Source organism: Haliotis rufescens, unplaced genomic scaffold (assembly GCF_023055435.1).
Source record: "Haliotis rufescens isolate VD_foot unplaced genomic scaffold, xgHalRufe1.0.p SCAF_4, whole genome shotgun sequence".
Lineage (NCBI taxonomy): Eukaryota > Metazoa > Mollusca > Gastropoda > Lepetellida > Haliotidae > Haliotis > Haliotis rufescens.
The window spans coordinates 57136120-57151378 of NW_025964112.1; the positions used below are offsets into that span (position 1 = coordinate 57136120).

At 38.5% G+C, this 15259-nt stretch overlaps 1 protein-coding gene across 3 annotated transcripts in view; it reads right to left on the minus strand.

Moving 5' to 3' along the window:
* The window catches only part of LOC124115488 (neurogenic locus notch homolog protein 1-like), a 111548-nt gene that overhangs the window by 20714 nt on the left and 75575 nt on the right, over positions 1–15259 (minus strand). For all 3 annotated transcript variants that reach the window (XM_048381873.1, XM_048381872.1, XM_048381874.1), the window contains 11 exons: positions 14843–14921; positions 13029–13181; positions 11828–11951; positions 10238–10519; positions 8727–8870; positions 8024–8209; positions 5984–6160; positions 4989–5105; positions 3660–3791; positions 2188–2315; positions 1297–1376 (listed from right to left, as the gene is read on the minus strand). In XM_048381873.1, the coding sequence (XP_048237830.1) occupies positions 1297–1376; positions 2188–2315; positions 3660–3791; positions 4989–5105; positions 5984–6160; positions 8024–8209; positions 8727–8870; positions 10238–10519; positions 11828–11951; positions 13029–13181; positions 14843–14921 (1602 nt within the window). The remainder of the gene's footprint in view (positions 1–1296; positions 1377–2187; positions 2316–3659; positions 3792–4988; positions 5106–5983; positions 6161–8023; positions 8210–8726; positions 8871–10237; positions 10520–11827; positions 11952–13028; positions 13182–14842; positions 14922–15259) is intronic.

Consider the following 15259-nt stretch of genomic DNA (forward strand, 5'->3'; position numbering starts at 1 on the left):
GCCTAGTGGTCAAAGTGTTCGCTCATCACACCGAAGACCCTGGTTCGATTCCCCACACGGGTACAATGTGTTAAGCCGATTTCTGGTGTCCCCACCGTGCTATTGCTGGAATATTGCCAAAAGTGGCGTAAGACCATACTCACTCACTTTATTTTGTGGGAGTACATATATGTGGCAAAAGCAAAGAAACAAATAATTTAGAATTACATATGATCAAACCTCTGAGTCTCTAATTCACCCCCATCAACATGACGAAATCATCCCTTTTTTATCATTTAATGTGACTTATTACAAACGTTGTTCATAAAGCTAAATATCACCTAAATAACATGGTTTATTATGCTTTCCTTTATACAGCCATGGCCGAGTGTTGCAGTCTTGTAGTTGTTTGTAATTTTGCTAAAACCTATAAGGTTAAAAAAAAAAAAAATGTTGGTTCTCAGGCACCACTCGCTTCATCACAAAGTCTGCTGCACGTTTCATTTTTATTTCAATTTAAAAAAATGTTAAAATCCTTAAATATTCCAAATCCAACAGTAGTCAAACACTGTATTCCACTATTTTTCTTATCAAGGAATACATTTATGTCGGGAGGCCCTTTCCCAGGTTGATTGTACACAACTTATATTTGGTTACACAACTGTGTATTTGGTTACATACTAGTTTGGACAACCCAAAAAAAATAGACATCACCAGCCTGCACTATATTTTCAAAAACCATTGCCTGAGCCCCAATTCTTTTATATAATTAAGCCTAAATGAGGTAATTTTGCATCCTGTATCTTCACATATTCACTGCAACAAAGACCCTTTGAAGACCCACAAAGGGGGCGCTTATTAAAACCATTAACAATGATAAATTTGATAGAGTGGTAGTGAACAAACACAGTTAAATCATCTAGGCACATATGGCAGTCATAGCCTTTGAAAATTGCTGTTTTTATTAAACAAAAATCTGTAATATACACAAGAATATACGAACTGTCACATACATTTTTCATAGGGGTGCTTATAAAGATTACAGTAAACTACGTTTATAATGAACATGCTTATAATGAACTTACGGATGTGACAAACTTATTTTTTGTCCCAGCTTATAACTATAATATGCATATAACGAAGTATGGTTATAACAAGCTAATGTTAGGGTGCCCTTTGAGTTTGTTATAACTATAGTTTTCTGTATTTACAAATGGGTCCAGAAATTGCTCTGCTAATCGAAGTAGTGCTCTTAAACAGCCCATACAGTACCGGCATGAAACATTTCATGAAACAACACATTATTGAGAAACCCACCCTGTGGTTCCTTGCACCAGGACAAACTCTGTAACTGTCACTGTTGCATTCTGGACTTTCTTCTGCATGACCTCCTTCAGCTGTAACGAGGGAAAGTCAACATGACTACAACTGTAACCAGAGGACACTTCTGGTTTGTGCTCCACTGGTTTTACAGTGGAACCTCTCTAAACTTGACATGTGTGAGACTGAAGTTAAATCCAGGTTAACAGTGGTCTGGATTATTTACTAAACTGCCTGGGAAAAGAAAGTTTACACCCATGTTTGATGTAGGCTTAAAATGCAACAAGAAATGGTCATTTGATGGGGATGTATTTGATATGGGTATCATAGTTGTGTTCTGGATCATAACATTTTGATAGCGTTTGTAATTTTCAAGTGCGTTCATTCTTTTGGCTTGCAGTTTAGATTAGATAATGATTAAACAACTTGGCAAATTTGGGACAGTAAATTAGTCAGGTATTGTTTGAGATCTGGAGTCACAGATTCCATGAAACTTTTCATTTCAAATTTGACATTTATTTATCTAAAGCTGTAGTCAAAGACTTGCATCATGGGCTGTCATCCCTCATCAAGCTGACCAACTGTGATATACCGTATTTGACGTAATAAGCGCCCAGGGCGCTTTTTCCAGAATTTAATTGCCCATAATTAAGGGTGCATATAACATACGAGTGTGCATATACGCGAATAAATAAGTCTTCTGCACATTGATCAATCAGAAGGGGTGCTAATTAGGATTGTTTACTAGCAAAAATATCAGCAAATATCGCCGTGGGCGCTTATTAGAGCGGGACGCTTATTATGTCGAATACGGTAACTGAAATACTGTTCAAAGCAGTGTTAAACCAAACTCACCCACTCACTCACTCACTCTCATCAACTACTTACAACTTTCTCCACTTTCTCAGCTAGCTTTTTAAAGGCCTCCGAGTTCTTGTTCATCAGGTCTGCAGTCCAAACTTGATCCCTCCCTGGAACCTGAGCAAAGACGATCTCCCCACCAAATGTGTAAGTGGCTGTGAGAAGGAACAAGAAAAATTGTTTCATGTCAAACTTTAATGTCAGTGTAGCAGGGCGTGGAGTCATCCCATAGATGACATCCTTACCTTGTCAGCTTGCTCTTTGGTTCATGTAGACAATATGTCCGACCTCTGATCAGAAGGTCCGTGGTTCGAATCCCATTACGGGACTTGGACATTTTATGGCCGCTACATCAGCACTGTTATAGAATCACTGTTCATCACAGTTCCTTATAAATAGCTTAACATTGTATTATTGTACAGTCAGATTTTGGTATATCAAAACTAGACATTGGACCACAAATCAGACATAATAAGAAAGCATAAGCGGGTTATAGAGGAGGGTTGCATGGGTGCGCACACTCCTTTTTTCAGACACCTTACATGTTAACTACGTGCTCTGCATGGATTTCCTGCTCTCCATGTTTTATATGCAGAAATGAAGACTACCGTGTGTATTTTCTTGTAAACTAAGCTGGAAATAGCAATCAGCTGTGCACATGTACTACCGGTGATTCAAAAAGTACCCAATGATAAAACTGCTCTGCTAAGTCACTTTGTGTATCATGTGCAACCAACTTTTTCAAAAATACTGGATCCGCCTCTGGAGCGTATTGTTGTCAAGCACGTATTGGCCTTGTGATTGCACAAAGTGATGACACAGTCGATGGTAGAAGAAACAGCTTCAGGACTGTCTGGTGTTCTACATATTGGCTTGTAATATGGTGATTGTCCTTGTATCTACTGCCCCAAAGGTATTGCAACATAATACTTCAAGGATCTCAGGTTTTTGTATCCTACATTTGTCGATATCATTATATGAACCAGCATCTTGTTTGATCTCTGATAGACCTTTCCTTGGTTACGTTCAAAAGTCATGATACCGTATTTGAGGTAATAAGCGCCCCACTCTGATAAGCGCAATATTTGCTGATATATTGGCTGGTGAACAATCCCAATTAGCACCCAATTGATCAATGTACACAAGACTTATTTATTTGCGTATAATACGCACTCATGTGTTACATGCACCCTTAATTATGGGCAATTAAATTCTGGGAAAATATATCTGTCGTATATAAACATTTCAGGCTGTCACCATAAACCATGAAATTTATCTTTCAAATCAACAATAATATTCTAATAACGGCCCCCTATTTCTAATTTTGAGAGCGCCCTGGGTGCTTATTACGTCGAATACAGTAATAAATGTTTTGAGTGGCTTTGTATACAGTGAGTGAGTGAGTGAGTGAGTATTGTTTACTTTTGCAGCTAATTGCAGTGAACAGTGATTAGGATAAATTGAATAGCTTAATTTAACGAATACCGGTAGCTAAATACCTTTTTGAGTGCAGTATCTGCCCTTGAAGGTGGGGCGACAGGACCACTTGCATCCTCCATCAGTGTTCTCACAGAACTGGCGGAGACTGTCCGTGTACCCAGGGCAGGTGTTAGCCTTACATTCATTTATATCTGCAAACATTCACATGATTTATCATCAGTTTATGAATGAATTTTGCTTATAACTGAGTGTTTGTTTATTTGTTGTTTAATGCCGCACTCAGCAATATTCCAGCTAGATGACGGCGGTCTGTAAATAATCGTGTCAGGACCAGACCATCCAGTGATTGAGATCATGACCATCGATCTATGCAATTGGGATATGATGACATGCATCAACCAAGTCAGCGAGCCTGACCACCCGATCCCATTAGTCACCTCTTACGACAAGCATAGGTTGCTGGAGACCTATTCTAACCCAGATCTCCACTTATAGGTGAGTGAGTGAGTTAGGTTTCTTGCTGCTTTGAACAACATTTCAGTTCCATTACAGCATGTCAGCTTCATGTAGGATGAAAGTCTGAAGCTGTAGTCATTTACCACTTCTGTGCCCAACTATACGTATGGTGCCAACAGACAGAATCATAGAGGGGTAAACCTGGGACTTGAACCCAAAGCCAGCAGATCCTGGCATAGCTAAGGGATACAACTCCGCTCAGTCATGCAATGTCTTTACCATTGCGTTATTGTATAAGAATAATGCAAAGCTTGGAGTCACCATCAAACAAGTAATATAACTTCACATTCTTATTGAAAAATTAATAAAATACTGGACATTTAAACAATTGGTGAGTGAGTTTTATGCCAATTCAGCAATATCATAGCAATGTCATAGAGAGGGGCACCAACTGCAGGAATAAGGAATAAGGAATAAGCTTCAAACATGGCATGAATAAGGAATCACTTGCAGAACTTCAGCAAGATGAGAGAATATTTTGCCTACTAGATCACCCTGTGGCCCCTGAAGGATGAACTAATGGTTGATACTTGAAGATATATCTAGACCTACTCAGAGGCTGATATTCTGCCCCAAGTCCGCACCAAATGTGAGTGAAAATTTCCAAATTGGAATTAACCATTTTCCAAGTCATGGTGTTAGTCATTATTAATGTTATGGTTTTGTAGAGGTGGCATGTATTTCACTGACAACAGGACCAATATAGTGGAAGAGGCTTGAATGTTTAGGGTTAATTTAATGTTAAAATACCTCTAGCGTTAATTATTAAGTGTCCCTATTTTAGACAAGATAAAAGATTTTCCTAACTTGCTTACCAGGGGCACTTAATCCCTATTACTGGTAGAACAAAAGATAATTGTATTATTTCTTACCGACACATTTGTTGTCCTGACGTTGGTAGCCCTGCATGCAGGAACAGCTGTAGTTGCCAAGGAGGTTGTTACACACCGCGTGGTCGCCACACACGTTGTCCACACACTCGTTCTTGTCTGCCAACAACAACGTTCACCTGGGTACTCCAACACTTAGTGAATGAGCAAGATGTTTTTTTACGCCACCTTTAGCAATATTTCAGCAAAATCATGGTGGGGAATTTGGCTTCACAATTTGCATCGTGTGGCGAAACAATCCCAGGCGTGACAATCGGACGCTGTAGCCTCAAGGCTCCCCATCACACCCTAACATTGTGAGGTAGAAGTTAACACTCTTCACTCTGTAGGCACTGAAGATCACTTTCCTTCACACTTTGTATCGTGTGGCGAAACAAACCCGGGCCTGACAATGGGATGCTGTAGTCCAAGGCTCCCCAAACACACCCTAACATTGTGAGGTGGAGGTTAACTCTCTTCACTCTGTAGGCACTGCAGCTCACTTTAATTGGTGAATTTCAAGAAGAAATAAATCATGTGTAATGTACATGAGTTTCATTTCTGTTTGGACAGAAACTTTTCATATCCATAAATTCTTGTGATATTGATCATAATTTATATTGAAACAAGCTGCACAAAAATGTGATCATAACATCTGCGCTTGCAAGTTTATACTTAAGTTATTTGTAACACTACTTAATGTGGAGGACATTTCCAAATTTGATGCATCTGTTCCAAAAACGATGTCTGATGCAATTCCCTGTTTTGACTTGTACCACATGTGCCCTTGTCTCATCACTTCAACAATTGACTTGTCTTTGCATGTGTTTGTGGTGGAGCAGGATACACTCACCTTTTCTCTAACACCTGGTATCATCACTATTTGATAGTTATTCATAAACATAGTCAGAATCGACTCTGCTTTTAACAGAGATTTCTTATGAATATGGAAAGGGCGTTGTTGCTTTTATTTAATGTAGCTAACATGCTCCACTTACCATAACACTTGATACCATCTCCTTCCAAACCATTTGGACATGTGCATGGGTTATCCGCTCTTGATTCATTGCATGTAGCGCCATGGAAACACTGACCATGACACACTGGTTTGCTTTGATCACAGTAGTCTCCCTTTGTGTTTTCAGGACATCGGCAAAGTGCTTGGCCAAATAATTCTGAATTTAAATCAGATAATACCAATCTGATTAGACAAAAGTACTGCAGGTTTTTTTACATGTTTCTCTTGTCATGTTATAATGAATCTGTGATATTTATCAAAATCTTTTACAGACTAACTCTTAATAAATATATAATTTGATCAGGTCACTATATGGCTAAGATATATCCGATCCGACAATAAAATCTTTTAGCATCCAAAATTGGCTTCCACATTGATAAATTTACCATGAATGATACATAGAATCTCACCCTATTGTCTTTTGAGATTCTCTGGGGGCTCATGGTACGTAGAATCTCACCCTATTGTCTTTTGACATTCTCACGGGGCTCATGGTATATAGAATCTCACCCTATTGTCTTTTGACATTCTCCCAGGGATCATGGTACATAGAATCTCACCCTATTGTCTTTTGAGATTCTCCCAGGGCTCATGATACATAGAATCTCATCCTATTGTCTTTTGAGATTCTCTATTAGCTCATTACATAATATTTCGGGAGTTTTTTTGTATAGTGTACATCATGCAATATTATTGACATTGTTCAGTTAATTTCACCAGAATATCTTTTGATATCAAATACATGAAAATCAACACAAACTGATAAGTGTTGCTTGCCAAGGTGTTTTAAACATTTATCTTTGAGTGTTCATCAATTTTATATTGAAAGACATGAGGGTGAGATTCTATTTATCATACAAAATGAACCTTCCCACTTTTTCAGCTTGTAAACAGTCATAAACAGTCTTGAGGGAAATAGTATTGCTAAGCAGCTTCAGTGGCAAAGTGATTAATGCATCATGGTTACCGATAACACCACTTGCCAAGCATTGTGAAACCATATCATTGTAGTGATATCTCCTTGGACATACAGTAAAGTATGGTTATAACGAATTCAAAGGGACTACTAATTTTAGTTTGTTTTAACCGTAGTTCGTTATAAGCATATATACAGCATAACTACAGCAAAGAGTCGGGACCAAAAAAGTAGTTTGTTATATCGGTCAGTTCGTTATAAGCGTGTTCGTTATAACCGTAGTTTACTGTACATCGTATACACACCGCCAAAAGAAACCGCCAAAAGAAACCTGAATACCATACATGTTGGTTGATATATGAAAAATTACACATATTCAAGAAATATTTGTTTGGTTCGATGCACAAACGAATGTACTGGAATGTTGCTCATGACTGCATCACATGTGATGTAACAGATCCATGACTTGATACACACCATTTGTCTCACGCAGGATTACTGTGTAAACTTTGGAAATAACGTGCAGCATATCGTGAAAGAAAATAAGGACACTCTGTGGTAATACTTGACTGATTGTTAGTTTTGTCATAATTGGAACACATGGGAAAGAACTCTTCTTGACATAAATACTCCTCGATATGTTTCTGTGGTTCGCGTTTCTTTTGGCGATGAGCATATATCACGTGATCTCACCGAAGCAATATCTCCTGTGGAAGCCAGTTGTGTAGGATAACTACAACATGACACTTTCAACAAGAGTGAGTGAGTGAGTTGGGTTTAACACCGCTTTGAACAGTATTCAAGTCATATCACCAGGTTGATGGAGAGAAGTCCGAATGGATCAGGTCACCATTGCTTAGCACTTTAGTGAAACCCACGAGCATGGGCATGGTGCTTACAGACCTAGAAATAATTCCGAGGCAAACTGGGATTCGAACCCATAGTCTGAACCCACACTGCACAGTAAATTGTGTTGACCCCCTATTTACAATGTGATGTATATATGCGTTCGTGACCATAGTCCCTTCTGAAACTCGATATGTATTGTCTGTGGACATTGAGTATCGAAGCTATTTCGACATACAGAGAATACAGCTCCTGTACCTGAGGTTCTCTTCTCCTCGTAGTTGATGATGTTGTAGTCACACTGCGATGACTCTGCACACAGACACACCGCGACTGCCGGGGTATAGGTGGCATTGAGTCCGGCACTCGCCAGAAACTGGAAAGTTGTCTTTGTAGTTGTCAAGGCCGATGTTACATTCCATGTAAACTCACCAGTTGTCTCGTCTGAAATGAAATTTTATTCAATAAACAATCTTAGATAGAGAAGAAAGCTTCCACATTTTGGCAATCTTTTGTGATTTTTTACTTGATTTTCAATTGAATTTGTTTGTTTGTTATTTAACGCCATACTCAGCAATATTCCAGCTATATGATGGCGGTCTGTAAAAAATCAAGTCTGGACCAAACAATCCAGTGATTGAGATCATGACCATCGATCTATGCAATTGGGATACAATGACATGCATCAACCACCTGATCCTGTTTCTTGGCTCTTGAGACAAGCATGGGTTGCTGAAGACCAATTCTAACCCTGAATCTTCACGGAGCAATTTTGAATTGAAATAGAATTTTATCTCGGTGCATAATTTTACTTTATTTTGATATCACTCACTCACTCTCTCACTCCCAAGCCCACCCACTCCCAAGCCCACCCACTTACTCTCTCACTCTCTGACTCACTCACTCACTCACTCAGCAATACTTGAAGAGTTCATTCCATGGAATAACAAGTAACAATTACTGTAAGAGTATAAGGCCTGGTCTTCGGATGGTGTCACACTGTAGGTGGCGCCTGAGTCATTTGTTGCCTTGACAACCAGTGAAAAGTCTCCCTCAGTCACATTCCAAATTTGGGGTAACCCAGAAAATATTGGTGGTTTCATGTCTGAAACATATCAAGATTCATGACAATATTTCTCTTGTTACTATCCCACTGAAACATGCACCCATTTGTCTTCTTATATCAAAATATCCCGCTCACGACAAAATACTAATGAATATCCTTTTTATGCAAACAATCAAGCAGTATTACATTGCAGGAAGGAAAGGAGCTTGGCCATAGCTTGGTTTGTTTCTTTCTTTTCAGCTCACAGACTTTTCAACATTTGAAATCTATCAACACAATAATGATGCCCTGAATAAATGAACATTTACATTTATGAAAATTATTCAAAATGTTTAAAGAGTTTTAAACTCTTAAGTCCAAGATAAAAAATTGTGAACCATTTTCAGACAGTTTTTATTTAATTGTTATCTTTTTATTTTGCTGAGCTTTGACATGAGAAACAAACAAATACAGCAGGTCTAAGGACAGATCAATTTAATTGTTAATAGACAAGTCTACCTAAACTTGGAAATGTAAAAAACAATGATTAACAAATAAATTACAAGTGATTCCATAGCATTTCATTGAATAAACAAATAATCCTTTTGTATGTATGTTTTCATTAAACGAAAAGAGATACAGCACGTCCACTCTCGGACTACTGTTTCCTGATTGGGGGACGATAGAAAGGACAGGGTTTGTGTTGCATTATTGCTCTGAATGATGTCACTGATTTTAACTGTTGTCCACAGATTTGTGTGTGTTATTTAATTTAATAAATCAGCATACTTTGAAGTTATTATCATGGACATATTTATTTATAATACTGTATTCGATAAGAATAAGAAATAGGGGGCTCTTGTTAGAATATTATTTTGGTGAAAAAAACAGAGTTGAAAGATCATAAATTTCGCCTGAAATGTTTATATACGACAGATATATTTTTCCAGAATTCAATTGCCAATAATTTAGGGTGCATATAACACACGAGTGCGTATTATACACGAATAAATAAGTCTTGTGTAGAATGATCAATCGGAAGGGGTGCTAATTGGGATTGTTCACTAGCCAGTATATTAGCAAATATAGCTGTGGGTGCTTATTAGAGCAGGGTGCTTATTACGTTGAATACGGTAATTAATTTCAGAATGTTTTTGCAATTATGGAGCTATAAATGTAAATATCGGTGTGCGATGTGGACTACAGCGTGCACACAGGTCATCACGTATATATCTCCATAAATACAAACAATACTGAAAACAATTCAGTTTTTGCTTTAAAAAGGATTTATTAAACAACTTAAATTTAGACTTAAAACATATATTTTGGCAGCTGCATCTTGAAGTATTGACCAAAAAATACGAAAAAAGAACACTAAATTGTCAGATCTTACTTCCAGAACCACTCAGCACTAAAATTAGTCTTACTGAGAGTAGTTTCCTGGTCTTTGATGTCCTCCATCTTGGCCCTGAGACCTGCAGCAACACTGGCATCAGACAGGGCCTTGTAGGAGACGAGACACGCAACATCGTCGCCGCAGGTGGTGTTGGCTGTGGCAATGGCTGTGGCATTAGAGCTGTAGAGAGAATCTCTGTACACGGTAAAGTTGGAGTAGGAGAGCGGGGTGATGGACTGTGCCAATATGGAGGAGAAGTTGCCAGTGGCGAGGCTGTAGTTGAAGTGCGAGTCACTTTCAATCGTTACCTTGGCTGAAAGACAATGCATGTATAAAGTCATGGGTAGGCATTTAGAAGTAGGAGGAACAAGAACGTAACTATTATGGATTTCAACTTCATTGTTATCTGTAACAAAGTTCAACGACTACTTCTTGACCTTTCAGGTAATTCACCACCTACAATAGTCTGTCATACAGACCCGGAAACAAATATATCCAATCCAGCCCATGCAAGTCTATAATGTTTGGCAAGTCTAGATTACTGCAGTATCTGAAAATGAAGAAAGTCTCTGGGCTCTTTTTTATCATATTTCATGACTATAATTTAACAACTGTTTTTTCCGTAAAATATATTCATTTCAGAGACTAGATGTTAGTCTACTCCTATAAGTAGTTTATGACTATATTCCCCATAATGGACGCCCAGTGCACTTAGAAAATTGACGGGTGTTTATCTAAACCAAACATGAGTTAAATTTGTTTTCAGTGATTAAGCAGCAACGAACAAATGTTTGGTGAAGTAAAATGTTTTCTATAGCAGTTACTTGACAGTTTTACCCCTTATAAACTGTTTTCTGTAAAAACATATGTAATATACACAAGAAAATATGAACTGCTATGTAAATTTTTGTCCTAATAGGTTGTCAGGAACTTATTAAAATTACTTACCAATTGGTCGAGATTTAGTCAGGGCGCTTATTAGAGCAGGGTGCCTTATATGTCAAATACAGTTTATATATTATCCGAGATGCCAGACCCAAATTGAGGTTCATATTTTGGCTTAATCACGTGACCTTTTACCTACTTTGGTGGCATACTTTTCAAAATGGACCTATCTTTCATTGGGGATTATAATAAACTATATCTGGAACACTTCCATTCAAATGTATGTCCAAGTTACTGTACATGCATGATGTTACTGTAATTAATAGAGGCATGCAGGGTGACAGGACAGACATCACTATTCAATCTCTCCTGGCCTACGACTACCGTATTCGACTTAATAAGCGCCCAGGGCGCTCTCAAAATTAGAAATGGGGGGCTCTTATTAGAATATTAGAGTTTCCGTGTTTTATGCTGACAGCCTGAAATGTTTATGTACGACAGATATATATATATCCAGAATTTAATTGCCCATAATTAAGGGTGCATATAACACACAAGTGCGTATTATACGCGAATAAATGAGTCTTGTGTACATTGATCAAACGGAAGGGGTGCTAATTGGGATTGTTCACGAGCCAATATATTAGCAAATATCGCCGTGGGCGCTTATTAGAGCGGGGCGCTTATTACGTCGAATACGGTACTTGAGTTTGTAATGAAGACTTGTAACTTTTACCTGCATCAACAAGTTCCTGTGTGACTGTGTCTCTGGCCATGATAGCCACAAGTCCAGCATTGAAGATCACATTCTCAGTATGGGGCACAAAGACTGACACAAGCAGCTGACCACTAGCTGTAACCTGTAAAATACAACACCATCTGCAGTCAAGATCTTACTGTTAACATCTCAACATATACACACCAAGAGTGAGTGAGTATGGTTTTATGCCGCTTTTAGCAATATTCCAGCAATATCACGGCGGGGGACACCAGAAATGGGCTTCACACATTGTACCCATGTTGGGAATCGAACCCGGGTCTTCGGCGTGATGAGCTAACGCTTTAACCACTAGGCTATCCGACCGCCCCTACACACCAAGATCCCGAGGGGGTACCCAGCCCTGCAGCTTCTAGAGGCATACCATACATGTAGATATAAACATGCCATATTTATAAATTATTTCATGATATGTTTTCAAAAAAAAGAATACAACTAAGAAATTCTGATTGTATGTTAACCACACACATCTGGGGCCTGGCAAAATAGATCGATAATCGGAATTATCGTCAACGGGAAGAAATATTAACTATTATCGGAATGAAAATTGTGTCATCAATAATATATTACATAAACTATTTAGATGAAATAAAGTTTAGATTTACCCAAACAGACTTGTTATTGTCAATAATGTCAATTGCTGAAGATGGTAAGTGACTGTTTTTGTTGCATCTCAAATGTCCACAAAGTAATCCCTGCATAAATGTGCCCCCACTCACCAGTGGAGTGAAATAAGTTGTTTTCTTTGGATCTTTTTTGTGAAGTTTCTCAAAGTTACTTCCTTTATATTTATCGATAATTGATCAATATTTGTTAACGATTATCGATCTCTGTATGATCTGTATCGATAGCCATCCCTACACACATCAATTTCCAAACAGCTGTATCCATGCTTGATACAACCCATGTTTAAATCTCCTGCTGACAGCACTACCTATCTCTAACTCTGATTTAAATTAACATGGTTTTGGGATTTGTATATTTTATTTGGAAATGCTGGAAAAAAATAACTTTCACACAAAAATTACTAACACACAAAAATGTCTATTTGACAAGCTTGATGTCCTGAAAAAAAAGAAAATTATTTGACGCCTCCTTGAGGAACAGAAATTGTATGTCTACTTCTAACAGAAACTCCCAGACCCAGTCTGCCACTCACCTGTACATAGGAGCCATACTGGAAAATGATTGTATCTCCATCCAGCATAAACTCCTCCATCTCACTGCTGTTCTGAAGCATGACGCCTTTATGGTAGAACTCAACTGTGTTCTTTCCAGCTCCGAGCCTGGCCTCCACAATGACATTATTCACCTGAAGTCAGGGATTCCATATCAGCAGAGTGATAAATAACATCAAGCAATATGTTGCCCTTGCAGCAAGGCATTAGCAGAAAGTATTCATGGTAAGTCTTCAGAGTGATAAATTACGTCAAGCAATATGTTGCCCTTGCAGCAAGGCATTAGCAGAAAGTATTCATGGTAAGTCTTCAGAGTGATAAATAACGTCAAGCAATATGTTGCCCTTGCAGCAAGGCATTAGCAGAAAGTATTCATGGTAAGTCTTCAGAGTGATAAATAACGTCAAGCAATATGTTGCCCTTGCAGCAAGGCATTAGCAGAAAGTATTCATGGTAAGTCTTCAGAGTGATAAATAACGTCAAGCAATATGTTGCCCTTGCAGCAAGGCATTAGAAGAAAGTATTCATGTTAAGTCTTCAGATTGATAAATAATGTCAAGCAATATGTTGCCCTTGTAGCAAGGCATTAGCAGAAGGTATTCATGGTAAGTCTTCAGAGTGATAAATAACGTCAAGCAATATGTTGCCCTTGCAGCAAGGCATTAGCAGAAAGTATACATGGTAAGTCTTCAGAGTGATAAATAACGTCAAGCAATATGTTGCCCTTGCAGCAAGGCATTAGCAGAAAGTATACATGGTAAGTCTTCAGAGTGATAAATAACGTCAAGCAATATGTTGCCCTTGCAGCAAGGCTTTAGAAGAAAGTATTCATGGTAAGTCTTCAGATTGATAAATAATGTCAAGCAATCTGTTGCCCTTGCAGCAAGGCATTAGGGGACTGTATTTATGTAATGTCTTACTGGAAGATAAATTTGCTATCTGGCTTGTTCATGCCTATTGTCCAACTGTTTGATTGTTTGTGAAAAATGTCCCTATGCAAAGTGACCTCATTGCTGTGCACTTTCATGAATTGAAGGTGAGGTCGTACAGTTTATATAGAGGGTATTATATAAGTGTTTCCCATATTTCCCGAGAGTGAGTGTCGTAAACATAGTATGACATGAACACGAATATAATGTTCCATTTATTACGAAAGAAAGTGTCAACATACAGAGACGAAAATTAATGTTTACCTATAAGGACAACAAGTCGCAACAGCAGCGGAACCACAATTTGTCGAATGACATCAACAATCTTCAGCTATGACATTGCTGCTAGTGTGACGTCATTCCGACCTCACGTCAGATTCAAATGATGTCAACAAAGTCGTCCACATGACGGAAACAATACGCTGTTGACGTGATATGACCCTAGGGCACATATGAGTTTATGGACCCTGATATGTTTGCCCTCGTAGGTAATAAATCAGGTTATTTTACTGTGAGTTTGTGAAGGCTTAACGCCACGTTGAGCAGTATTTCAGTTATGTCAGTTTATAGTGAGTGAGATGCGTTTCACAAACGTTGTACACATAAAACACCTGCATCACTTCGGGCTTTCCTCCCCTATGAAGCTGACCCACTATGATGTAACTGAAACACTATTTAGAGTGAGTGAGTGAGTGAGAATGGTTTTACGCCGCTTTTAGCAATATTCCAGCAATATCAGGGCGGGGTACACCAGAAATGGGCTTCACACATTGTACCCATGTCGAACACTATTTAGAGGGGTGTTTAACCGAACTCACTCGTTCCTTTTAAAAATCACAAAGAAAAATCAAATTTCCATGTATTACCTGAATAGCAACGGCAGTGAGGGCTGTGACGTTGATGTTGTCAGCTACTCTCTCCATCCTTCCCTGTATCACTGCCCCTCTGCAACAATGACCATTACATCAATTGCTGGTATTCATTGTGCTACGTGTCAGTCCCTGCTGCTCTAGAACCATGACCATTACATCAATGTACCGGTATTCATTGTGCTATGTGTCAGTCTCTGCTGATCAGAACCATGACCATTACATCAATGTACTGGTATTCATTGTGCTATGTGTTAGTCCCTGCTGCTCTAGAACCATGATCATTACATCAATGTACTGGTATTCATTGTGCTACGTGTCAGTCCCTGCTGATCAGAACCATGACCATTACATCAATGTACTGGTATTCATTGTGCTATGTGTTAGTCCCTGCTGATCAGAACCATGACCATT